At 41.3% G+C, this 27,242-nt stretch overlaps 1 protein-coding gene across 3 annotated transcripts in view; it reads right to left on the bottom strand.

The window, feature by feature from the left end:
- Nucleotides 1-27,242, bottom strand: part of LOC140188248 (caytaxin-like) — a 57,229-nt gene that overhangs the window by 28,181 nt on the left and 1,806 nt on the right. The window contains exons 2-6 of one of the 3 annotated variants that reach the window (XM_072244346.1): nucleotides 16,241-16,506; nucleotides 15,985-16,100; nucleotides 8,698-8,762; nucleotides 6,722-6,943; nucleotides 1,388-1,573 (exon numbers count right to left, since the gene is read on the bottom strand). In XM_072244346.1, the coding sequence (XP_072100447.1) occupies nucleotides 1,388-1,573; nucleotides 6,722-6,943; nucleotides 8,698-8,762; nucleotides 15,985-16,061 (550 nt within the window). In that variant the 5' untranslated portion in view covers nucleotides 16,062-16,100; nucleotides 16,241-16,506. Of the gene's footprint in view, nucleotides 1-1,387; nucleotides 1,574-6,721; nucleotides 6,944-8,697; nucleotides 8,763-15,984; nucleotides 16,124-16,240; nucleotides 16,507-27,242 lie in introns of those variants that run through there. The other 2 variants (XM_072244348.1, XM_072244349.1) reach the window with 2 other exon arrangements.

Raw genomic sequence — 27,242 nt, 5'->3', positions numbered from 1 at the left:
TGGTTGGCCTGATCAGAGGGGATGACAAGACGGCCTACAGGGTCGAGGTCCAGCACCTGGCCACGTGGTGTGCCAACAACAACCCGGCCCTTAACACCCAGAAGACCAAGGAGATCATTGTGGACTTCAGGCATGCTAGGAGCCACACTCATGTCCCCATCTACATCAACGGAACTGTAGTGGAGCGTGTATCAAGCTTCAAATTCCTTGGTGTCCACATTTCCAAGGATCTCACCTGGTCCCTGAAATCCTCCATCCTGATCAAAAAGGCGCAACAGCGCCTTTATTTCCTGCAGAGCATCAAGAAAGCTCACCTCTGTCCCAGGATACTGATGGACTTTTACTGCTGTACCATTGAGAGCATACTCATCAACTGCATCTCAGTGTGGTATGGCAATTGTCCTGTATCGGACTGCAAAGCGCTCTAGTGTGTGGTGAAAACTGCCCAGCGGATTATCAGCACCCAATTGCCCACCATTGAGAACATCTACCATAAACGTTGCCTGGGCAGGGCGAAAAGCATTATCAAGGATGCTTCTCACCCTAACCATGGACTTTTTACTCTCCTCCCATCCAGTAGGCGCTACATGAGCCTCCGTTCCCACACCAGCAGGCACAGGAAGAGCTTCTTCCCTGAGGCTGTGACCCTGCTGAACCTCACACCACAGCGCTAGGTAGTATTGCATCCACATTGTACTGTCTCGGTACTTTTATATTTGTGTGCTGTAGCACTTACTTTTTATTCGCAGTTACTTTGTAAATAATACTACTCTGTGCATTTCTGGTCAGATGCTAACTGCATTTCATTGGCTTTGTATCTGTATTCGGCACAATGACAATAAAGTTGAATCTAATCTAATCTGTAACAATGTAAATTGTAAGTAGAGTGTAGAATGAAATTAAATTGATGTTGCAGAGAACATAATATTGTAGATTGTGTGTGGTCTGTGGTTGAAGTGAGTGAAGCTTCTGAATATTTTTTTTCTTCGCAGACTCCCAAACTCAATTTGAACTTTTTTCTACTTCTGTAACTGTCTACTCATGCCCTCATTCCCTCTTTCTAGTTCTTAGTGGTTTGCCTCCTCCCCCAGCTGAGGCTCTGCATTAGAGTGGAAGTTTGCCTGTTCAGTTACGTTTTACCTATTCAATCCCAGCATGCCATTGTGCAAAACAGCATGCAGGATTCCTATGAACCCAGTGCATTTGATGTAATGAACCTCTCCATCAAAGACATCGTCCGGAATATTTAGGCTTGAAATTTGCTAGTCCAGTTTTGGCAAAGAATGTGTTTAAAATATTAGCCATTTATTCCAGTCTCTGATGAGATTATTAATTCAATAGATTAAAACTCTCTTCACTGTCCATCAGTCTGGTTGATCATTCCTACCTCCATGTGTTACCACTCTCATATATGGCCTGATGATTTTCATGTCAATCCTGTGCTCCTGTTCTCCGATGATGATTGTCCTCCACAGCCTCCCATTGGTGGCTTCACCATCCTCTGCTGTACCATCTTCAAAGGAGCCCCCTTTTCCACTGGGAGAATTTTTAGCACTTGCAACTGGAGTGTCATCTGGAAGACAGGCAGTGAGCGCATTGTGAATGTTCTTCCTGGGTCTGCTTTAAATACTATGTGACCATCTTCATTTGATCAAGGTTTCATTCCCTACAGTTTCTCTCCCTTCATCTCTTTTCCTAACAGTGTTCCACAATCAGTGGGTAAAGTCTGGTACCTGAACTGAACAGATGTAAAGTGAGAGCCACAGTTACACATTTTCCAGCAGGCTGGCATCTGAGACCCCTGGATGATTTGGGCATTGGCACCAAACATAGCTACTATATATAACCCAGCAACCAGCTCACACAGACCAAATACTCATTCATGTAATTCTGACATACCAGGCAGCAAAGCTATAACCAATTTATTGACAGCCATTGTTATTTGATATTTCTTACTCCTTTCAAACGTTTTCAAAGGAAAAAAATTATATCCGTGAGTAGGAAGAGCTAAACTAAAGCATTATCAGCTACATGACATTCCTTGTTGCATCTGTCAAAGCTACTAACAGAATCTCAGGTTGGAGGAGCAAAGCCTCGTTTTCCATCTGGGTAGCCTCCAACCTGACAGCATGAACCTCGATTTCTCTAACTTCCAGTAATTTCTTCATCTCCCCCTCCGCTTTTTTTCCATTCTTCATTCTGGCTCCCCTCTTACCCCCTTCTCTCCTCCTCATCTGTGCATCACCTTCCTCAGGTTCCCCTCTGCCTTTCCTTTCTCCCATGGTCCACTCTCCTCTCCTAACAGATTCCTTCTTCAGCCATTTATCTTTTCCATCCATCACCCTCCAGCTTCTCAATTCATCCCCCTTCGTAATCTTCTACCTTCCCCCTCACCTTCTAGCTTGTGCTCGTTTCCTTCCTCCCACCTTCTTAATCTGGCTTCTTCCCCCTTCCTTTACAGTCCTGATGAAGGGTCTCGGCCTTAAACATCGACTGTTTATTCCCCTCCATTGAAACTGCATGACCTGCTGAGTTCTGTGTGTGCTACTCTGGTTTTCCAGATTCTGCAGAAACTCTTGTGTTACTAATAGAAATGGAAGGTCCACATGGAGAGAAAGTAAGGCGGCATCAGTGAACTATTCATAGTCTGTTATTCCAATGATCACAGGCCAGTGTTAAATGTTGTCACCATAATCATTAATTCAGCCAAACTACAGAGATTAAAAATTACTTTCTATCCCCATGTTGCCTGGTGTAAGCAACCATGCTCAGAAACCCTGACATATCAAAACATGCCTTTCATAAACTCTATGTAATCAGAGTAACTGTGACCTTACATTTCCAACTTAAGTCAATCTCAGTCAAGATTATCTATAGTGGCCTGGGTTGGAGAACAGTGGATACATGGAGCAGGGTCTTTATTTGATTGTTTGAATTCTGCTATTTATATACATATAGTAATCTCATTGCAGTAAAGATTGAGCAAACCAGAAGTATTACAATTCCACCACTGACAAGACTACAGTGTAATACATTAGACAGGCATCTTCCTTTACATATAAGATCACTGGACCCCTGGTCATGGAAGGTCTTAACATTGCGTGGCAATAAAATCATAAAAATTAGGAGCAAGATTTTGTAGCTAGGAAGTGATTTTAGAATACTATTATTCAACCTTACTAGCTTTATAATGTGATAGCATAGAAAGTGGTATCTCTAACTGAAATTATTGATTTCTCACTGTCTTTCTTACGTATTTTTTGGCTTTGTGTTCTCTTTGTTTATCAGTAACAGTATATCCTTTCCTTTCTGTTCCATCCTGTTCCTCTTCCTTTCTCTTCAGTTGAGAGGTTCTGGATAGTAAATGCCAATGAAAGGAGGCAGCAATACATTCAGACCAGTTTGGGTGCAAAAGTCTGAAAAATATGCCCTCACCAACTCTCTCCCTAGTCTCCCAGGCTGATTTTATTCTCTACCTCTTCTTAACTTTTCCAATATTCCCATTACAACTTCCAAAATCTCTATCCCTTTGAACCATCTATTCCACTTTGCATCCATTTCCTCTATCTCCACACTTGCTCACCTCATCTTTAATTAATCCTCCAAGCATTCCCGTCACTCCATTTATTAGTTCACAGGCTGGACAGTCTCTACATTCAATCAGCTTTCTACATCCCCTCACCATTCTGTTTGTTTTTTTGTATTGGTTTTCCCCAGAAACTTTGTTTGGATGCAATTTTTGTGTGTGTGTAAAAGAATGCCAATTCAACGACTAGGTCATTTGTCTACATTTTGATCTATTGGTGTCTTTCTCTGTAGGCTCTCCATCTTAAACTAATTCTTTTTTCTCTTCCAAATTCCTCTCTCAAGCCCTCTCTGCTGGTCACCAATGGCCACCTGCTCCTCAGTCTCTTTCATAATCCTTCTATTTCTCAATTCCTTTTAACCTTATGTCTATTCCTCTGAGACTTCTTTTACTCCTTTCTCTGTCTCTCTCAACCAATGCAATTAGTTGGCTGAAATATACAACCAATCATAGTTTTTGAAAACTGAGCATGAACAGAAATAGATTATTAGTGAGGTTGTATAAGATCACAGTTGTGATCCCATTATAACCCATTTTTTGATTTAGAAGTTATCGATATGTAAGGCAAGTATTACATGCCTCTCTCCAGCCCATCACGAGGGAGACCACTATTACAGAAGAGAATTCTGCCTTGCTTCACGAAAAAGGTGACAGATAAACTGAAGGAGAATGTTTTTAAGATTCAGCTATGGCAAATGCCAAAAAAATTTAACCTCCATGGTGGTTTACAGGAAGGGGAGTTCACTTGTGAAACTTAGTCATCACAGCCATCATCCCATGATTCATCATTTTTCGCAGATAGTTCTTGGGTTTGGTAGAGATATATTGTTTGTATGGAGATATATATACTATTTAACTATTTATGGTTCTATTACTATTTATTATTTATGGTGCAACTGCAATGAAAACCAATTTCCCCTGGGATCAATAAAGTATGACTATGACTATTTGCGAGGTCTATCGCCCTGAGACTTCGATATACAACATGTAGCTACCCCCTCATTTTCCAAGGTCATTTTAAGATCATCTGAGAAGCACAAACCTTGGAGATCACCTGCCTTGGATACCTGTGCATAAGTTTGCAGTATCCAGGACAATGTCCAGCTTACTTTCAAATGTGTGTGGTGAATACATGTTCACAAATGACTTGCTTACATAAATAGGTCTCATTTTAGGTGTGAATACAAAAGCATACTGGAAAAAGCTTTTCATAAAATGTGAGACAGACAGGACAGGAAGATAGGCTATGCATGCTGGAAGTTGCTGTGGACGACCACACTATAGCAAGATGGAGGTAAATAGAGACCCGTGAAGATAAATATTAGATTTTTTTTATCTACTGCACCATGTCACCATTACTTCCTTTTGTATTTTTTTTTGCAATGAACTTTGTTGCTATCACATTTTTGTTATATATTTTACTGTTTGATTCAATCCCTGAATGTTATCATCCACCATGTATTCAACAGTGAGATCGAGTTGCCCTTGGGATTGGATTCAAAAAGTTCTGTAATCACAATGCAAATTAAATTTATCAACAGATTGCAACTCACTTGCATGATAACCTGAAGCTATTCACTAAATTTGTTCTCTTTGGTATTAGAATTAGCATTTTGTCTTAATGTTATACAAAATATTCAGTTTGACATTTGGAAGAAGACACAAAATCAAACTGTTTTTCAGGCTTTATGTGGAGACAGCAGGAAAGATTCACACACCCATCATTACCTTTTAATGACAATGCTTAATGCTTGCATCATTACTAAATGAATACTTGTCATATCCACGGGAGACAGCTACACTATCCCACAGCTGGTAAGCTCTATTCACATTACACTGACGTTACTTATACTGCATTTGATGGAGACCGTTTTGCAAGGCTGCTCTGCAGGCAGGAAGCATTATTAGTGATAAGCACTGGCGAGAAAACTGAACCTACAATCTTCTAATCTCTAACTTGTGGATTTTTGCAGAATTAGTCTTTATACCAGTCTTGCTCTTTACTTGGGGAAGACATCCTACTCACTCTGAGCCAAATATCTAGCAGACAACAATGGACCCATTACAGGGCAAACTGCACAGGCATAATCAATAGTGAGCTCTGGGTAGGATAATTAAACAATAAGATCTCTTCCACATCATAGCTCACCCGCTGTTTTTAGCATTTTTAGAACTTGAATGCTTGGTGCTCTAGCTTTTAATCCCTCAGCATGGATACCTAAAAACCTGTGTCAAAGTAATACATACTTAGTGGCCACTTTATTGGGTACTGTACCTCCAGTACCTAATAAAGTAGCTATTGAGTATATGTAAATGGTCCTTTGATGCTGCAGACCACCCACGTCAAGGTTTGACGTGTTGTGCATTTAACCTCCATGGCGGTTTACAGGAAGAGGAGTTCACTTGTGAAACTTAGTCATCACAGCCATCATCCCATGATTCATCATCTTTCGCAGATAGTTCTTGGGTTTGGTAGAGATATATAGCTTGCGAGGTCTATCTCCCTGAGACTTTGATATACAACATGTAGCTATCCCCTCATTTTCCTGTTGGTTATCTGAGTTACTGTTGCCTTCTTGTCAGCTTGAACCAGACAAGCCGTTCTCTTCTGACTTCTCTCATTAGAAGGCATCTTTGCCCACAAAACTGCTGCTCACTAGATGTTTTTTTTTGCACCATTCTCTGTAAACTCTAGGACTGTTGTACATGAAAATCACAGGAGAGCAGCAGTTTCTGAGATACTCAAACTACCCCATCTGGCACCAACAATCATTCCATGGTCAAAGTCAGTAAGATCCCATTCCCCCTCCCCATACCGATATTTAGTTTCAACAACAACTGAACCTCTTGACCATGTCTGCATGCTTTTATGTTGTGAGTTGCTGCCGTGTAATTGGCTGATTTGATATTTGCATTAATGAGCAGGTGTACAGGAGGTACCCAATAAAGTAGCCATCGAGTGAATGTTATAAGGATACAAGACCTTTGGGTGAATTTCTCAAGGATCCTTTGCCTGTAAAAAAATGTAGTCTAACAGTAAGAATTCACGTGTACAATTGATTTGCTTACAGAAGCATTTCCCAGTTTAGATAGGTGGAAATAAAATTGAAACCCAAAGTAATTTCTCAAAATTACCTTCCCATTCCAACTCATTTCCATTTCCCAAATATTCCAGGGAGTCCGTCTCATCCGGAGTCTCCAGATCATCTACATTAATGTCCAGGTCATCGGGTGTGTCCAGATAGTCATCAGACAAGATGGAGCCCTCACTCTGATCCAGGGAGATGTTAATTTCTGGGGCAACAAGAGTTTTGCGCTTTGGATTATTCCCATTAATATTCAATGTGTTAGGAGGCACTAGAAGCGAGGAAGAAACAGTTATTAGCATTACTGAGTGAGTGCATCATTTAATAGAACATAGACCATAGAAATCTATAGCACATTACAGGCCCTTTGGCCCACAATGTTGTGCCAACCATGTAACCTACTCTAGAAACTGCCTAGAATTTCCCTACTGCATTCCCTCTATTGTTCTAAGCTGGGTGTACCGATCATTTAATGTACTTTAACAACCAAAATTAAATTATACTTCATTATAGCCCATGGTCCTTTAACCTCTGAAACCCAAGTTGGACATTTTGCAAAAGGAATCAAAATACCTTGTAAGGATTTGGAATAATATATACTTGGTCACTGTCATCACACCTACCTTTGATCTGTCTAATACCTGGCTGTTAATTATTTCTATAAATTCATTCTGGGTGTCAGTGACAATGCCATCAGTTATTGCTATGAAATGGCAATAGGCAGAGATTATCTTCTTGAAGTCTTTCTCAGTAGTTTGATATAACTGAATTCCTAGTGCCATACTAACAGGCTAGCATTTACTGTCCATCCTAATTGTCCTCAAGGAGGTGACAGTGAGCACCTTCATGAAATATTTCAGTCCTTTTGGGGAAGATGCATTGCAACAGTTTTGTTGGGAATTTATTTCTAAGATTTGGGTCCAGTGACCAGATCTTCTTTAAATGACTCAGGTGGGCTTAAAAGACAACACATTTCCGACTTCCAGATTTCTTTTTTAAACTGAATTCAGATTTTTCAAAGAGGCATAATTGGATTTAAATATATTTTCTGCACTTCTACTGTAAAAATATAACCATTGCACTATTATTTCCACGGGGGGGGGAGGGTGGAGCTATAAAGAGTTAAGAAAAATAACAAAGAAAACTCAAAACAACATTTCCTAAATAGAGGCAGAAGTGCATTGTTCAGTGGGTAACAAAATTCTTTTCACCTGTAGGTATAATGGCAATGATAGTCTGTTGAGTCAAGATCTATCTTTTGCTTAATAAGTGTGGGTTTACATCTAACCCAGACAGAAAGGATGAAGTTCCCCTCTGTGGGCTGCGAGAGACAACTGGGAACAAATTTAAAGAGACCTTCATCCAATTAAAATAACACACCGTTGATCCCATTTAGATAATAATAGCTGTCAAGGGCCTGTCCACACTGTATCTCTAACTAAATAAATATTCAGATGGTCAGAAGGTGGCTGATGAGGTGGAAATGGGAGCGTGCCTCAAATGGGGCAGCTTAAATGACCTTGTGAGGTTGGAAATGAGGCACATTGCAAGAACATGCTCGAAAAGATTTCGTTCCGTATCTAATCAAAGTTCAGTGTCACTTAACTGGAGCGGAGTAGGAGAAGAGGAAGGGGAGACACAGTAGCGTAGTGGTTGGTGTAACAGGTTACAGCACCGGCTGTAAAAGTGGAGTTCAATTCCTGCTACTGGGCGTAAGGAGTTCATACATTCTCCCTGTGACCATGTGTGTTTTTTCCAGGTAAATTTCAAAGACATAGGGTTAGGGTTAGTCAGTTGTGGGCATGTTGGGTTGGTGTCAGAAGCATGGCAACACTTGTGGGCAGCCCGCACAATCCTTGTTGATTTCACACATTGGAAACAATGCATTTCACTGTATGTTCCTATGGACCAGTGAAAAATAAAGCTAACCCTTATCTTTACACTTTGTTACACCACAGGGCTGGCACTAACAGGTTTAATGCTGAAGAATTCAAATTTACCACAAAATATAACAGATTGACTCACAAGTTCTGTTTTCCAGGGCTGGCAATCGTCCGAGAACATCCATCGCTTGTTCCTCTGGTATTGGTCTGTAGAACAAAATAAAATTATTGTAAGTAATTGATCAGAAACTTAATTACATTACACAGTAGGATGGTCAGTGACCTGAGGATTAACTACAGGTACACTGGCTCCATCCACTGCCTTGATTTTATATGCCCTAATATCCTCAGTATTCAAAAACAAATCAATCTCACTTTTTAAATTATCAATAAAGGTTCAGGTGAAAGTTAAGATCCCACTTCACAACATGAGAAGATTTCCACAGGCCATACATTTCACTGCAACTTTGGAATCTTAAATCTGCTATACATGAAAAGTAATTTAGTGAATAATACACGCTGGAACATTGCCAAGGTGCCGCCTTAGTAACTATTTTGCTTCTCATTAAGTGGATTTGGATTTCAGCTCACTCTTGCAGACAGATAGTCATCAGATATTTTCTCTGCTTCAGTATTCAAATCCTGGCATTTCTATTGTGAACATCCTACAAGTTAATTGTCATGATTTTTTTGTAATACTCTTGCCCATTTTTTCTATTGAATAGCCTAACACCTACTAACCATTATCTTGCCAAATTGCCATTCTTTATTTGTGATCTTAGGTAATGAATGAAATCCTGTTTTGCAATGGTGAGCATCATATTTAAAGTTAGTAGTAAGGCAGAGAGTGTTGATAGGATATTCTAACTTCAGGAGGTAGGATCTGTGTTCATGGAACACGCTGTTTATGAAAAGTGCAAATAATAAATGACTGGGACCAAGATCCTTAGCCTGATGCTTTTTTCCCTCTCTGAGGCCAAGATCTGCAGGCCCAGTGCTCAATGTCATACTGGGCAGCCTGTTTACCTACAGAGAAAGACACAGCAAAGTTCCGAAGGTATCAGAATGAGTCCAAAATATTATTTACACTGCACATCAGCTAGTATTTTAGGCTGTTCTAGATGGAGGGAAGTTGTAGCACTAATCCTCGGACTGTGCTGTTTTATTCATACACTTGCAGCAGTACAGGGCAGCATGAACCATGGGAATCGAGGTTTAAACACTGCAGGATAACTGGATTCAAAATGGAAGTACATGAGTGAAGAGCTGGACAGTGCTATATTAGATTGCACTGATCTAATAATTAAACACCAGCATTTAATGAAATACGCATAATACTTCAAGCATCAGCAGATTTAAATTCTTATAAGCACAGCAAACAAACTAAAAGGACTGTAAACACATTTTAATTTGTTCAAATATTAACATCTTGTTTCATTTTTACACAACTATTCAGGACATCGCACTCAGATCAAAATGGTATCTTACCTTGTTGGCAAGGATTTATTGACATCAGGGCACAAGTAAAAAGAATGTGTAGAAATCATGCTTTCTTTGCAGAAACATTTCTGGCAAAACAGTTGGGATTTACAGTCCTATCACCACCATTTTGGACGTATCTGTTACATGATTGGGATAATTTTCCATGTAAGGAATATTGTATTAGTAAACTCACACCCCCTTTGTGAATTGAATGGAACAAGCTAAGCAGTTCCAATAAGTGAGATGCACACTGAGCATGTCCAACATCTCCATGGGGATCGACTTCTCTTCAGGCTGAAAGGAACAAAGAATTAATCCTGGACAAAAGGGCACAGTTTTATACCTATCTGCTGTATTTCGAAGTATCCTTACTTTGACGCACACTGAATGATTTTGTTTACACCTGCTTTTAAATCATTTATGTTTCGGAAGCAAAATATTAAAAATGTTTTTGATTTAGGTGGAAATATATTTTATTACTGCAATTTCAGAGACTGAAAGGTTTCCTCCATCTGTCTAGAAAGAGGAAGCTAAATTCTTGCTGCTGCATAGGTTCCACTGACACTGTCATCTGTTCGTACTTCAGAGTCGAACTATACTAAAAGGGATCATTTTCCGAGGACAAGGCATGAAATTGGATGGCTGCAAGTATTATTTTTAATTTTGACATTTCATATTCTCCCTTTATAATGCAGTCAACTTTCATACATATTATATAATCCAGTTTGCAGCCAGTACCCAGTACTACATAAAGATGTTGACAATCCTATGATTGTCTCAACAATATTCTATGATACTCTACCACTTAAAAAAAGTGAAAGGTTCCACATTATCTGGGCTAGAGGCCAAATCAACTAGATGATATATAATTAATAAGTAGTCTATTTGGAACTACAATTGAATTAGAGGACACTGCATTGGTAACAAATTGCATCCTGAATGCTGCCATGTCAGTCATGTCTACAGTGGTCTCAAGCTCCTGTCATTAACTTCATGAGGCTGATATTTCCACTTCATTCATACAGACAGGGCAGCCACCTGTTGATGTCCGAGACCCACATGCATATGACCTTAATAGCAAACTATAACTAAAGCTTTGTGGAAAGGGTGCACATATAATGGTTTGGGAAAGAATTTGCTGTGACATTCCAAAGAGATATGTATTGTAACAATCTATGGGTTTCTGAAAATGTCAGCCTTCTCTCTACGTTCGGCTATTTCTTTGCTTTCAGTCTTTCATTCTTTCTTCAAACTGGATGTTGATTTTATAGAAGTTGTCTAGAATCCGGAATAGACATGCTGTCTCTAATTCAAATATGCGGCACAATAGAAATTTAAACACTTGCATCCTGTAATTAATGGGCACCAGATAGTCCCTACAGTTCCAGCAAATTCACATTAAGTTGCCTCAAGGTATATAGGATCATTGCACTGGGGTATTTTGCAGGGATAGGCTAAATTATTTACTGGAAATACTTAGCAGCATTTTTGGACGGATAAAACAGTTAACATTTCAGTTTAATGATATTTTGCGGAGACCTGAAATGCTCATCCTCCTTCTTTCTCCTTCATGACACAGTGAGAATATCCAACAATATTTCTGATATCCATCATCTGGGAAGCTGGGATCAGCTGCAGGTCCACATCCACAATTTCCCTATCTTCACTGTTGCTTCGGTGAGCTGATTTCTGAAGCCTTGCTTTGGATAACACTAATTTAATAAGCCACTTTCCAGTTGCTAGTGGGTAATGGGAGAACTTCACTTTCTTGTTCTAACAGCATCCCCCAGTCACTGTTGTCAGAGTTTTGAGTATGGCCTCAATTCAGAAGTACTTCATTGGCTGCAAGGCTATCTTACTACAATGAAAAGCACTACATAAAAGTAATACTATTCCTTGTTTCTATTATTGGACAGCAAAGCAACAAGGGGGAATAAAAAATGTGTTCAAAATCCATCACAGCTGGGGAATTTAAATTCAGTCAATTAAACAGCTTCTATCCATGATGATAAATGAATTTCAAATGGTTCAATAATGTCCTCTTGAGAACAGGTGTGCCATCCATCTCATGGTTCTGAGGTAAGACATCGATGCCATTCAGATGGGGAGTCAAAAGATGGAAGGTTGGGTTTTGAACTTGGCTGGTCTTCGCACATTGCATGAAATAAACAGAACTATCCCAGCAGTTATGAGAAAGGTTCACTCTCAAGATGGAGTAGACTAATTTTCCCTCGAAGAGGAAAATTGCCTTGAGATTGCGATTAAAACAGAGATGCAAATGCAATTCATATCAGAAAGAGCCTAGACAAGTTTTTCATGTGAGGTAAAATAACTCTGAAAATCGTGCTCCTCAACATCTAAGTGCATTGTTAATGATTGTAAATTTCAGCACCAAGGGATCAGACTTCCAGACCACAATACTTCAAGCAATGATCAGAGAACTAACCATGAAACAGAAGGAATATTTTGTATGGAATAGGCACTTCTTACCTGACAGATTTGGTTAAATACTTTCAGTACTAATCAACAAGCTTCAAAGCTGGGGCCTCTGTACCTTCCTCTGCAACTGAATCCTTGATTTCTCATCCAGACCCTAGTCAGTCCAGATTGATATTAATATCTCGCTGGCAATCAACACAGGTACACCTCAAGAATGCATTCTTGGCCGTCTGCTCTACTTTCTCTACACTCGTGAATTTGTGGCCAGGCACAGCTAAATACTATCTATGAATTCAATTTCAAGTTCAAATTCAAGTTTAATTGTCGTTCAGCCACACATGAATTCCATGAATACAGCCAAACAAAATAGCATTACTCCGGGCCAAATTGCAAAACACAGTACCAACAGTCGTACACAGCACAAGGCACACATAGCACGTATGACGTGTCAGTAAAATACAGTTACACAAAAGAATATAGTCCAGGACTCTGAATCCCTGAACATTGCAGCACTCTGCGGTCGAAAACACTCTCGGTGATGACAGCTCTTTCGTTGGCGGAACCTCAGACTGTGATGAGGAAGTGTACAGGAGTGAGATAGATTGGCTGGTTCAGTGGAATCGCAATAACAAACTTGCACTCAATGTCAGCAAGACTAAGGAATTCACTATGGACTTAAGGAAGGAGAACACACACTAGTCCTCACTGAGGGGTCAGCAATGGAAAGGATGAGCAGCTTTAACCTCCTGGGTGTCAACATCTCAAAAGATCTATCCTGGGCCCAACACACTGATGCAAAGAAGGTACACGAGTGGCTAGACTTCATTTAGGAGTTTGTGCAGGTTGGTATATCATCAAAGATTCTAGAGTAACTTTCTACGGATGTATAAATATATATAGATGTTTTTCTGTGGAGAACACATTGACTGCTTCCATCACTGACTAGTATGGAGGTTCCAATGCGTAGGATTGCAAGAGGCTACAGAAGCTTGTAGACTCAACAGCTCCACCATGGGCATAACCCTCCCCATCAATGAGGACTTTTCAAAAGGTGGTGCCCAAAGAAGGTGGCATCCATCATTAAGAACCCTTACCATTCATGACATGCTGTCTTCTCATTAATATCAAAGGGGAAGAGGTACAGGAGCCTGAAGATACCTACTCAATGTTTTCAGAGCAGTTTCTTCAGATTTCTGAGTGGTCCATGAACCCATGAATACTACCACACAATCGCTATTTTGCACTATTTGCAATGAATTACATGACATATATCAGTGATAATAAACCTGATACTCATTCAGGTTCAGCATGTATTATTCTAGTGCTAAAATTTCTTCGGTGATCATGGTGTAGTTCTGGATTCCAACCACCAGGTGGTTCTCTAGAACAAATCTATAAAATCTCCCAATTCCAGTCATATAAGGAAATATGAAATTTAGGGGACTGGTCTCACTCCAGGATTCGACATGAAAGCTAGCCCAGCACTGAGCATTACCAGAGCTCTCATCCTCCAGATAAGGTCTGAAAATAATTCAGGCACGAAAGCAGCTAGTTGGCTCTATCAGAAGCTGGCTGTTTGCTCAAAGCTCCCATATTCTTTTCCTTTTCAAACACAGGAGCACACTCCGTGGTCACTTTATTAGGTACAGGAGATAACTAATAAAGTGGCTACTGAATGTATTTCTGTATGCTCGTGCCTATCCATTTCAAAGTTCGACCTGTTGTGCATTCAGAGATGTTCTTCTGCACACTATCGTTGTAGTGCATGGTTATTTGAATTACTGTTGCCAGCATGAGCCAGTCTGACCATTCTCCTCCAACTTCTCTCATTAACAAGGTATTTTGGCCCAAGAACTGGTGCTCGCTGGATTTTTTTTTTGTTTCTTGCACCTTTCTCTGTAAACTCTAGAGACAGTTGTGCATGAAAATCCCAAATCAGCAGTTTCTGAGGTACTCAAACCTCCCTATTGGTCACCAACAATCATTCCACAGTTAAAGACACTTAGATCACATTTGTTCTGCATTCTGAAGCTTAGTCTGAACAACAATTGAACCTCCTGACCATATCTGTGTGCTTTTATCCATTGAGTTGCTGCCACATAGATATTTGCATTAATGAGCAGGTGTACCTAATAAAATGGCCACTGACTATAATTTTCTTCCAAAAGTTGTATTTGTTTCTTCCATTGACTTTTTGAGCTGTGATTTTCCTCGTTTCTTTTTTTTAAATCACTGTTCTAGTCTTTGATTCACAACAATGGAAACAGTTTCTCATTTGCACTATCAATCACTATCATAAATTCAAATCCTTTCCTTTCCTACCATATTCTAGTCTTTCAAGAGAAGACACAACACTCTGGCTAATTGCTTTCAAGCAGATTGTAAAGGTTTAGCTAAGTACCTTACTTTTGCATTCTGTGATACTATTATAAAGCCCTGGAGCCCCGCCCCAGGTATTTTTAGCAGGCTTCTTCTGAACTGCTAAGGCTAGGTTGTCTTCCAGCAATTCCACTGGTAGAGATCTCAACTGGATGAGCATTGACTGGAGTAAAAAGCTGCAGATGCCTGAAATCCGAAAACAAATCTTAAAACGTTGGAAGCACCCAACAAGCAACATCGATAGGGGGCAAAAGCAGATCTGACTTCAGATCAAGGATTCTTCATCAAAACTGGAACACGTTAATTGTTCTCTGATCAACACTGTTCCACTCCTGACTGATGCAACTTTGATCAGCATTTCCTACCTTAATTTTGCAACATTTCGTTGCTAAGTCAACATTCCTCCTGCAATTGTTCATAGTTAAAGAGTTGCTTGTGGCATTATTATTGGAGTATTTGGCTGCAACCGCTTATAAAAGATTGACCCCTGTGGTTGTATAAAGTTAATTTGATTCAAAAGGAATAACAGGAATTTAGGTACTAACATTTTACATGAACTTATTGGACTGAGCTATATAGTTGACCCATTGCTGCAAACACTACTTTTACGTTATTACTTTTTACTCAAAACTGTTCTTTCATTCTCTCCTGAAGATATGAATAGTTGTTGAACTAGCCTATCCAGGCTAGCTTCTTCTTTGATATATGACAGAGTTTATTCAGCTGGAACATTACAATACTTAGCTACAATATTTTCTCTTGCGATCACAGCCAGAGAGCAGATCGCCCAGCAGGGATCCCAGAAATTGGGATTAGTGACCCAGTTGATCTCTTTCCCCACCTGAATCCTCCACCATTCTTTAGATCAGAGGCAAGATTGCCATCCATTCAGCTAAGAAATTGAAAGCCGATGTTTAAAATTACATTATTGAAAGCCTGCAGGGTTATGCAATGAATTTGAATCCACTGTGGTGAGGCTGGCAGTGAAAGAGTTAACACCATAAATATCTGCAGCACGGCTTTGTGTCTCTGAGGGCCCATGGCTTCCACAAGAGTGATCCCACTGGAAATCGATGGGCTGTCAGTTTTCATGTAAGTGAGCAGACATGCAAACATCGGGATAGCTAACCTGGGAAAATCATCATCTTGCCACTCCTCCTTCAGCTCAACATTTTCCATCCGAAGTGCTGCCTCACTGGTCCCCATCAGAATCCCAAAGATGGAGGGCGCAAAAACATCCAGCAACTAAACAGATACAATAAATGATATTTATTAGCTGCTGTTAAAAAACAACCTTCAACACAACTGCATCAATTCATAGCAGGGGCTCCATCAGGACAGCATCAAAATAACAGCAAAAATAGCAATGTGAAAAGGATACTTACATTCTTTGTGCTATTCTTCGTGGCTTGTTATTTTAACAAGAAATGGTCCTTTTGTCCATTTCCTATGTATTCCTCCCTCTGTTTGTTCTCGAGCCGACAACGTAAGTTGTTAATTCTAAAAACAGCAGCTGAGGCAGCTGGTCCTAAGCCCCACACTTGATCGACAATCTTCCTCTGCTGGGTCTGCTCTCAGCAACATTATGGATGCAGATGCCAATCAGCGGTTTATTTTTTTCATTGCTTGCAGACTCCTGTGAGGTACGGTGCTGCGTAGAGAGGTAGTTACCAGATTGGCACACACATCAGCAACAGCAGCCTGATGCTGATTGGTGGTACACTGTGATGAAATCTGCAAACACCACCCAATCACCAAAAGGAGAAATCTGAATATATCATTCAATCTGTTTCCATATCTCACCTTTCCTTATTTTAATCATGTCTGATCCGTTTTATCTGCATCCTTTCCCTTTATTACTCTATTTTTAATACAGTACACCTGCTTTCTTCAACATACAAACAATTCTCTTCACCGAACAGAAAAAAAATACTATGATAGAGGGTGTAAATGCTGTGTGGTGTAAGAGATTTGTAGAGTATATATCAGACAGTTGCCAAGTGTGTGCACAGCATGAACATGGCCTCAGGCCAGCAGACAATCTCTCTAATGATAGACAGGATTCTATTTTCAGATGCAGATAAAAGACGCTGCTGTAATTATGCATACAAAAATCCGGTATTTCTCATCTTCCCTCTCAGATACAGAACACACCGATAAACTGGGCTCAATACTACCTGTGAGTTCAGAGCTCAAACGTTCATCATGCCCACTCACTGATTTGTAGGATGAACTGGCTCGGGTGTCCTATTGTTCAGGACATAAATGGGTGCAGTAGACTTCCATTAGAATTGTCCAAAGCAGGTGAATCATCACATCAGTCATGATGCAATGCTGAATTATCACCAGAGAGTTATTGTCTATTCCGAACCTTGCATGGCTGAGTATGGGCTCAGTCACAGTTAAGTCCTCCTCCCATAATCAGTCTGTTGCTAAATAAACAGGTGATCTTCTTTTTTCCGATTGATATCTTTTGGCAGTTGCTACAGCTCTACAGGTGTTGCATTGGCCTCAAGCTGCAAAAACAAAATCTAAAGATACACCAGGTGTGGAAGTACTGACTTTATTGGTTCTGTATAAACAAGTTTCTCTCAGACAGAAACACATTGGAAGATATGGTATGTAATTATGTTATTATTGTTGAGTGTACTGAGGCACAGTGAAAAGCTTTGCATGCCACCAGGTAGATCGAGCAATGCAAAAGTACACTGAGGTAGTAAAAAGAGAACTGAATGCAGTATATTGTGTTGGTGCGACAGAGAAAGTGCAGTGCAGGTCGACAAGTAAAGTGCAAGAGCTAAAAAGAGGTAGACTGGGAGATCAAGAATTCATCTCTAGCATATGAGGGGTCCATTCAGGAGCCTGATCGCAGTGGAATGGAAGTTGTCCTTGAGACACAAAATACTCTGCAGATGCTGGGGTCAAAGCAACACTCACAACACGCTGGAGGAACTCAGCAGGTTGGGCAGCACCCGTGGAAACGATAAGTCGACGTTTCGGGCCAGAACCCTTCGTCAGGACAGAAGAGGGAAGGAGCAGAGGCTCTATAAAGGAGGTGGGGGGAGGGTGGGAAGGAGAAGGCTGGTGGGTTCAAGGTGAAAAACCAGTAAGGGGAAGGATAAGGGGGTGAGGGAGGGGAAGTCGGGAGGTGATAGGCAGGACAGGTGAAGAAAGAATAGGGGAAAACACAATGGGTAGTAGAAGGAGGTGGAACCATGAGGGAGATGATAGGCAGCTGGGGGAGGGGGCAGAGTGACATAGGGATAGAGGAAGGGAGGGGGAGGGAATTACCAGAAGTTGGAGAATTCTATGTTCATACCAAGGGGCTGGAGACTACACAAACGGTATATGAGGTGTTGCTCCTCCAACCTGAGTTTAGCCTCATCATGGCAGTAGAGGAGGCCATGTATGGACATATCCAAATGGGAATGTGAACCAGAGTTGAAGCTGTCCTTGAGTCTGGTGGTTCATGCTTCTGAGCTTTTGTATCGTCTGCTGAACGGGAGAGGAAAGATGAGTTGAAGATGCCATTGATTATTTTGGCTGTGGGAAGTGTAGACGGAGTCAATGGAGGGGACAGTCGTTGCTTTTCCCTCTGCATTTTCCTGCAGGTGCACGGAGCAGTTGCTGTACCAAGTTGTGATGCACCCAGATAGGATGTTTTCTATAGTGCATCTATAAAACTTGGTAAGTCATTGGGGACATGCCAAGTTTCCTTTGCTGTCTGAGAAAGTAAAGGCTTTGCTGTCCTTTCTTGGCCAGAGTTTAAATGTGGCTGGACAAAGTCAGATTGTTGGTCGTATTTAAACCTAGGGACCTAAAGTTCTTAAACATTTCCACCTGAGGACCATCAATATAGACAGGAACTTGTATTCCAATCCTCTTCCTGAAGTCAATGAACTGTCCTTCATTTTGCTGACATTGAGGCAGAGATCATTGCTTTGAAACCATGATAAGGCTCTCTATCCTCTTCCTGTCCTCCACCTCATCGTTGTTTGAGATCCAGCTCACTACGGTGGTGTCATCTGAGTTAGAGCAGAATTTGGCCACACGGTGGTAAGTGGTTAAGGAGTATACTAAAGGACCGTAAGAAGTTGAGAAGACAGCCTTGCCCCCTCTGTGATATGTGGAAGATTGTGAAGAAGTCAAGAACCTTAGATGACTACATTTGAAGCTCGTCTCAGATCACATGGATTGGTTAGAACAGCAGCAGACTGACTGAGGAGCATGCGGGAGGCATAAATGCTATAGATAAGAGTTTTAGGAAAGGAGCTGCAGTGTAGGTTCAGTCAAATAGATGGGTGACTACCAGGAATGACAAGCAGGTACGCAGCAATCTTATGTGGCTATGCTGCTCACTAACAAGTATACTACTTTGTTAAGGCCTATAGGGTGTCAGGGGAAATGTGCCGCAAGCTAGTGTCATTGAGAGCAACAGGCAAATCAATGGCACAACGGCAAGGAAGGTTAACGTCTCAGCAAACAGTAGTGACAAGGGAGTCTATAATCAGGGACACTAGGTAGGGATTTCTATGGCTCAGGATGGTGCGACTCCTCCCTGATGCCAGGATCAGAGATGTCTTGGAGTGGGTGGAAGACGTACTGAAAGAGGAGGGTGAAGAGTGAGAGGTCATGGTATTAATAACATTGGAAGGAAGAGAGATGAAGAATTAGGTAAAAGCTTAAAAAGCACAACCTCAGTTCTTGCAATCTCAGGATTATTTCCAGTACCCCCAGCTAGTGAGGGTAGAAATAAATGTGGGTAGAAATAAATTGCCAAATAAATGCGTGACTGAGGAACTTGTGCAAGTGGGAAGGACCATTAGGATCTCTTCTAGTGCAGAGGTCACATGTATAACAGAAAACAGGTTGCATCTGAACTGAAGGGGAACAATATCCCTGCAAGACGATTTGCCTGTAAGGCTCAGGATGGTTTAAACTAGTTTAATAGGGAGTTGGAACCCATGGTAATAGTGTAACAGATGAAAAAGTTGAAGTAAACATAGAGGTTAAAGTAAGCGAGTTCACTAAGCAGGTCAAGAAGCCTAGAAGATCTTTATTTACTTTAATAGAAAGGGCCTCAAAGATAATCATAGGTTGGCACATGTAATATGATACTATACCTATTCTGGAAACACAATTGAGGGATGGGTAGCTCAATGTTGATACTTCTGGTGTGACAAAGGTTGTAGGTAAGTGAAGAGGGGGACATGCACTACTAGAATATCATGGCAGGACTTATGGAGGACACCCCAGGGGCAACATCCGGCAAGGCCATACTGATAGGTATATCTCAGAAATAAGAAAGTGATCACTGTGATGCCTTGCAGCTCCTCCAATAATCAGTTGGAAATAGGAGAGCATATATACAGGGAAATCACCAATAGGTTTATGAACAATTAGGTTGTAATAGTTGGTGATTTTATCTTCCCTAATATTAATTGGGACTGCTTTAGTGCTGAGGGTTTAGATGGGGCAGAATTAAGTTAAGAATTGTCCCGGGAAGTTTTCTGAAGCAGTATGTGGATGGCCCTATTAGAGAAGGGGCAACACTCCACCTCCTCTCACCAAATGAGGCTGGGCAAGTGGGTGAGCACAGCAGTACCAGTGGCAATTATATTTGTTCCATGATAGTTAAGGAAGGAGATAGGAGTAGTCCTCAAGTTGAAGTCCTAATTCAGATGGCATCAGACAGGACTCACAGAAGTTGATTAGGGGAAGCTATCTGCATGTAAGGGTTGATGGGCAAGTAGGAGACTTTCAAAAGTGAGGATGGAAGCGTTCAGGGCCAGCATCTTCTTGTTGCAGTAATGGACAAGAGTGGAAAGATCAAACAACCTTGAGGTATATTAAATCTCTGGTCAGGAAAAGAAGTTGTTGTCAGGTATAGACAACTGACATTACATTAAATTCCTTATGGAATATAAGGGATATAGGAGTATATTTAACAGGCACTAACACTATGTGCAGTTCTGGTCATTACACTAAGAAGAATGTGATTAAACTGGAGAAGATGCAGGAAAAATTCACAAGGATGATGTCTGGATTGGAGGACTTGAGTTATCAGGAGAGACTGGATAAACTAGATCTGTTTTCATAGGAGCAAAGGAAACTTGAGAGGTGATATTATAGGGATATAAGATGATGGGAGGCATAGAAAGGGTAAGTAGCAAAAATCTTTGGGATGTCTGAAACTAGAAGGCATCAATTGAAAGTGTGAAGAAAGAGGTTTATGGGGGATCTGAAGAGTAATTTTTTCACACAAAGAAAAATTGGTATCTGGAATGATCTGCCAGAGGAGGTAGTGGGGCAGGAACAGCAGCAACATTTAAGAAGCATCTCTACAGTCACCTGAATGGACAGAGCCTGGAGGGATAAGGAATTAATCTAGGCAAGTGGTATTAGTGTAGAAAGGCAAGATGATCCACATAGACACAGTGGGCTGAAGGGCCTGTTTCCATGTTCTACATCCCTATGATTCTTTAGTTCAGCATTTCTGGAAGAATGAGGAAAATACACAAAACTGCTGGCAAATGGTGGGGGGGGGGGGAATGGAGTGGCTCTCAGGTGTAGGTCACAACTATCCAAATCTTGAAGGGCTTTGTGCTCCAAACACAACCTCAATGAGAAACAATGTGTGAAAAGTTTGTGCTACAATCGGGACATCCCCATTGAAAACTTATTACAGCCTGAACACCAAACCTGGGGCAGGGCAAGGAATGCATTACCACACTGTAGAATCTGAAAAGGCATTACATCTCTCTTCCCAAAGACAAGCAGGTAGAAAGTGTGAATCATTTAGTGAAGATTGTCGGCTTCCCCATGCTGCAGAATGCACATTGCTTTGCAGCAGTGTTTACTTAGACTGGATCCAAAAGGGACCTCCACTCCTACTGCTTTATGACCACAGGGAGCAAACCATGCTGGTTGGCATCCAGTATTCTGGCAGCATTTTATGGTACTTTATTCTATGTCAATCCACTCTGCCAGTTGCTCTTGACCTACATGGACAATGAATGGTTACGCGACAGGGGCTTTCCGTTGACATTATGACTCCTACCTCTGTTATATAACATATATAAGAACACACACACCCATTACATACATACTGTAAAACCAGATTACAACATGGTACCTAACAAGACAAACCACAGTACTGGGCCTGGACTCCTCTACAGAAGCTGTACCGTACTTGCAATAGCAACTACTAAGATTCACAATGACCCATTCAAAGCCAAACACCTTCATTGTCATGAAGGGACAGCCCTTTCCACCAGTTATTCATAAAGCAGAAAAGAAGAATACGAAAGATCAAGGTAACCTAGAAATCTTTTTCTGCCCAAGCTGTCTATACAATTACTGGTATTCAGTATGATACCAGTAAGTACAGTCTAAGCTCCCCATTTACTCAGGGCATTCTAGATCTTGGAGTTCAATTCCGGGGCTGTTCTATAAGGAGTCTCTGTACGTCCTCCCCATGGAATGCATGACTTGTCTCCGGGTGCTCCGGTTTCCACTCCACAGCCCAAAGACGTACTGAGTAGGTTAACTGGACATTGTAAATTCTCCCGTGATTAGGTTAGGGTTAGTTGGGGTTGTGGAGTGGCTCGAAGGACCGGAAGGGTCTACTGTGCTCTGCTTCGCTAAATAAATACATAAATCACACACAGTGCAAGTTCTGTTCACATTGCCTTCTCGCTCTTCCACCACTGCTTCGCCAGGTAGCACCTCTTCACTATCTTAACGGAGAAAGACACAAAGGTAAGATTGTGGTCAGGAGGCAAGAAGGAAGGGATGCATGTCTTCACTGGTAAGAGATACACGGTGGTTGGACACCGAAATCTTTGTGAGCAAACACTCTGTCTGCATTTCAAGCTAACGCAGATGTTAATCATGCATCTCCTTCCCCATCCGGTTTCACTTTCAGTCTCACTTTCTATCGGGGTACCAGTCCAGGGTGACAGGCCTTCTCTTGGCATCAAAGTCTCTAATGCTCCATCTGTATACTGCCAGACAGGGATTTTCCACGATATATTTGATTATAAGAGCAGGGCCTGATTCCGTCTTTTCCTTATGTACGTATTTCCCTCAGGAATCATTGGATAGACAAGCAATTGAGCATTTTTAAATTTATAAATTATCAGCTTATGAAGGAGGAAGGTGTACGTGATGCAAGTTGCTAATGAGTAGGGTGAATTTGATTGAAGCAGTCCAATAAAACTACTTAAGCATCAGGAATGACAAGGCATGAATATAACATTAAACATTACATATTTACAACAGCAAGAAAAACAGCTTCCCACTGAGAGTTGTGAAGTTGTGGATTGTACCTCCAGAGTTAGCTCAGAAAAAAACAATGTTTAACATTAAGGGATTGAATTGAAAAGGTGCAAGAGGAGAAAGGGAACAAGATACAGGATCAGTAGAGATTTGTGAAAGTTTAGTTTTATTATAGGGTGGCTGGGTTTGCATTTTCAGAGACAGGAATGGCAGGCGATTTTTTTTTGTTCCTGTCATTAGATGAGAGGCACCAAAATGAATTACTGTGTAAATGATGTGGTTGATAAATAAGACACTGTTTATATTTTCTCCATTTATGGGGGCTAGGAGGAAGTGGGTGATGGCTGTGCGAAACACACAAACACCCTTTTCTTTGGCCACTGCAGTCAGTCAGTATTCTCTGAATACTGTGCATCCTCCAGATGTTTTAATTTGGAGCCACGAATATTCACTTGAATGGACTGCACAGACAGTGAGTTCCTTGTTCCACATTCATGATTTCAGTTCTTATTGCTGTGTGTATGCTGCTAATATCCAGCAATCACTTCACGGCTTGCCAAGTGCGTCCACAACATGGAAGTGGCACAGGACCAGAAGAAACATATACAAAAGGAATTAAAGATTGGCATAGTACTCATTCTTATGCATGACAGATAATGCTACTCACTCAATGATGTAAAAAAAAATCTGCTTCTCATTTCCTCTGCTCTGTCCTGATGAGACTAGTTGGAAAACATTTACTGAAAAAAACATCTGAAATAGCCCATGTCTGTTTATCCCAACACTGGTCCAACCTTAAATTCAGTTGTGTATCTCAGTGTGGGGAGAGGGGAGTGCACTAGTGATAGGGGAGTCTATAACTGACTTTAGTTCGGCATTCAGTACTGTGATCTCCTCCAAGCTGATCACCAAACTTCGTCAGCTTGGTATCAGCGTGTCCCTCTGCAACTGGACCTTGGACTTTCTGATTAACAGACCCCAATCAGTTAAGTTAGACAACCTCTCCTCCTCCACTCTCACCCTGAACACCGGAGTGCCTCAAGGCTGTGCTGAGCCCTCTCCTGCTCTCCCTTTTCACCTATGACTGCATTCCTGTACATGGTTCTAACTCCATAATCAAGTTCACAGATGACACCACAGTGGTTGGTCTGATCAGAGGGGATGATGAGACGGGCTACAGGGATGAGGTCCAGCACCTGGCCACGTGGTGTGCCGACAACAACCCGGCCCTTAACACCCAGAAGACCAAGGAGATCATTGTGGACTTCAGGCATGCCAGGAGTCACACTCATGTCCCCAACTACATCAACGGAACTGTAATGGAGCACGTATCAAGCTTCAAATTCCTTGGTGCCCACATTTCCGGGGATCTCACCTGGTCCCTGAAATCCTCCATCCTGTTCAAAAAGGCGCAACAGCGCCTTTATTTCCTGCGGAGCATCAAGAAAGCTCACCTCTGTCCCAGGATACCGACAGACTTTTACCGCTGTACCATTGAGAGCATACTCACCAACTGCATCTCAGTGTGGTATGGCAATTGTCCTGTATTGGACCGCAAAGCACTCCAGTGTGTGGTGAAAACTGCCCAGCAGATTATCGGCACCCAATTACCCACCATTGAGAACATCTACCATAAATGCTGCCTGGGCAGGGCGAAAAGCATTATCAGGGATGCATTTCACCCTAACCATGGACTTTTTACTCTCCTGCCATCCGGTAGGCGCTACAGGAGCCTCTGCTCCCGCATCAGCAGGCACAGGAACAGCTTCTTCCCTGAGGCTGTGACACTGCTGAACTTCTCATCACAGCGCTAAGCAGTATTGCACCGATATTGTACTGTCTCAGTACTTTTATATTTGTGTGCTGTAGCACTTTTTATTCACAGTTATTTTGTAAATAACACTATTCTTTGCATTTCTGGTCAGATGGTAAATGCATTTCATTGGCTTTGTATCTGTACTCGGCACAATGACAATAAAGTTGAATCTAATCTAATCTAATTAGATGAGCAGACAACAGATTCTGTGGGCGTGAAAGAAATACCCGATTGGTATGTTGCCTTCCAAGTGCCAAGGTAGAGTTGCCTTGGATCGGGCCCACAGCTTTCTAAAGGGGTAGGGTGAACACCTGGATGTCATGGTACATATTGGTACCAACGACATAGGTAGGAAAGAGGAGGAGTTCCTGAAGAGAGAACATAGGGAGTTATGTAGTAGCTGAAAATCAGGACCTCCAGGCTAGTATTCTCTGGATTGGTGCCTGTACCATGTGCCAGTTAGGATGATTTGGCAGATGAATGTGTAGCTGAAGAATTGGTGCAGGAGACAGGGTTTGGGATCTCTTTTGGGCAAGGTACAATCTGTACAAAAAGGACAGGTTATGCCTGAACCTGAGGGGGATCAATATCCTTGCAGGCAGATTTTCTTGGGCTGTTGGGGAGGGTATAAACACCTTTGGCAGGGGGATAGGAAACAGAGTTATAGGGTTGAGGATGGGGCAGTTGATATACAACTAGGTGCAGTGTGCAGTGAAACTCTGAGGAAAGACAGACAGATGACAGGGCAAATTTGCAGTCAGTGGGAAGAGCTAAAGTGTAACAAGGGGCCAAAATTGAAAAGGGTTATGAATAGAAGACGGAATATGCTATATCTGAATGCTATATATGGACTAAGGTAGATGATCTTGTAGCGTAGTTAGAGATTGGTAGATGTGACATTGTGGACATCGCTGAGTCGTGGCTGAAAGATCATAGTTGGCAGCTTAACATTCAAGAATACATATTGTATTGAAAGGATAGGCAGTAGGGCAGAGGGAATAGGGTGATTCTGTTGGTAAAAAAATGAAATCAAACCAATAGAAAGTAGTGGTATAGGACTGGAAGATGTAGAATCCTTGTGGGTTGAGTTAAGAAACTGCAAGGGTTAAAAGACTCTGATGGGAATTATACGTAGGCCTCAAGGGGCCAGGATGTGGGCTACAAATTATAATGGGATATAGAAAAGGCATGCAGAAAAGGCAATATTACGGTAATCATGGAGGATTTCGATATACAGGTAGATTGGGAAAATCAGGTTGGCTCTAGATCTCAAGAGAGGGAATTTGTAGAATGCCTACGAGATGTCTTCTCAGAGAAGCTTGTGGTTGAGCTCACTAGGGGAATGACAATTCTGGATTGGGTGTTGTATAATGACCCAGATTTGATTAAGGAGTTTAAGGTAAAGCAACCCTTAGGAGACAGTGATCATAATATGATAGAATTCACCCTGCAGTTTGAGAAGGAAAAGCTAAAATTAGATGCATCAGAATTACAGTGGAGTAAAGGGGATTACAGAGCTATGAGAGAGGAGCTGGCCAAAGTTGATTGCATGGGGCCTCTCGCAAAGATGGCAGGAGAATAGCAATGGTTGGAGTTTCTAAGAGCAATTCGGAAGGTGCAGGAAAGTACATCTCAAAGATGAAGAAGTATTCTAAAGGATGAGGCAACCGTGGCTGACAAGGGAAGTCAAAGACAGCATGAAAGTGAAAGAGAGAGCATACAATATAGCAAAAATTAGTGGGAAAGTTTTGGAAGCTTTTAGAAACCTTCAGAAGGCAACAAAGAAGCCACAAACAGAGAAAAGATGAAATGTAAATACAAAGTATAAATCAATAATGCAAAAAGGATACAAAGCGTTTTTTAGATACACAAAGAGTAAAAGAGAGATGAAAATGGATATTGGACTGCTGCAAAATAACGCTGGAGAGGTAGTAATGGGGGACAAAGAAACAGCAGACAAACTTAGTAAGTATTTTGTGTTAGTCTTCACTGTGAAAGGCATTCACAGAATGCCAGAAATGCGAGAGTGTCATTGCTATTACCAAGGAGAAGGTGCTTGGGATTCTGAAAAGGCTGAAGTTAGATGTCACCTGGACCAGATGGACATTCTGAAAGAGGTAGCTGAAGAGATTGTGGCAGCATTAGTAATGATCTTTCAGTAATTATTAGATTCTGAGTCAAGAGTTGATAGTGCTCCCATTGTACCTCCTCTGACACTTGTTGAAAGGACGAACCATGTGGGAAGGAAAGAAGGAAGACAGGTGTAGTTCTTTGCATTGAAAAGCATTGAG

The sequence above is a fragment of the Mobula birostris genome, chromosome 26, assembly GCF_030028105.1.
Source record: "Mobula birostris isolate sMobBir1 chromosome 26, sMobBir1.hap1, whole genome shotgun sequence".
In the NCBI taxonomy this organism is placed as follows: domain Eukaryota; kingdom Metazoa; phylum Chordata; class Chondrichthyes; order Myliobatiformes; family Myliobatidae; genus Mobula; species Mobula birostris.
The sequence above is the reverse complement of the archived record's forward strand: the minus strand, read 5'-3'. Positions and strand labels throughout refer to the sequence as shown.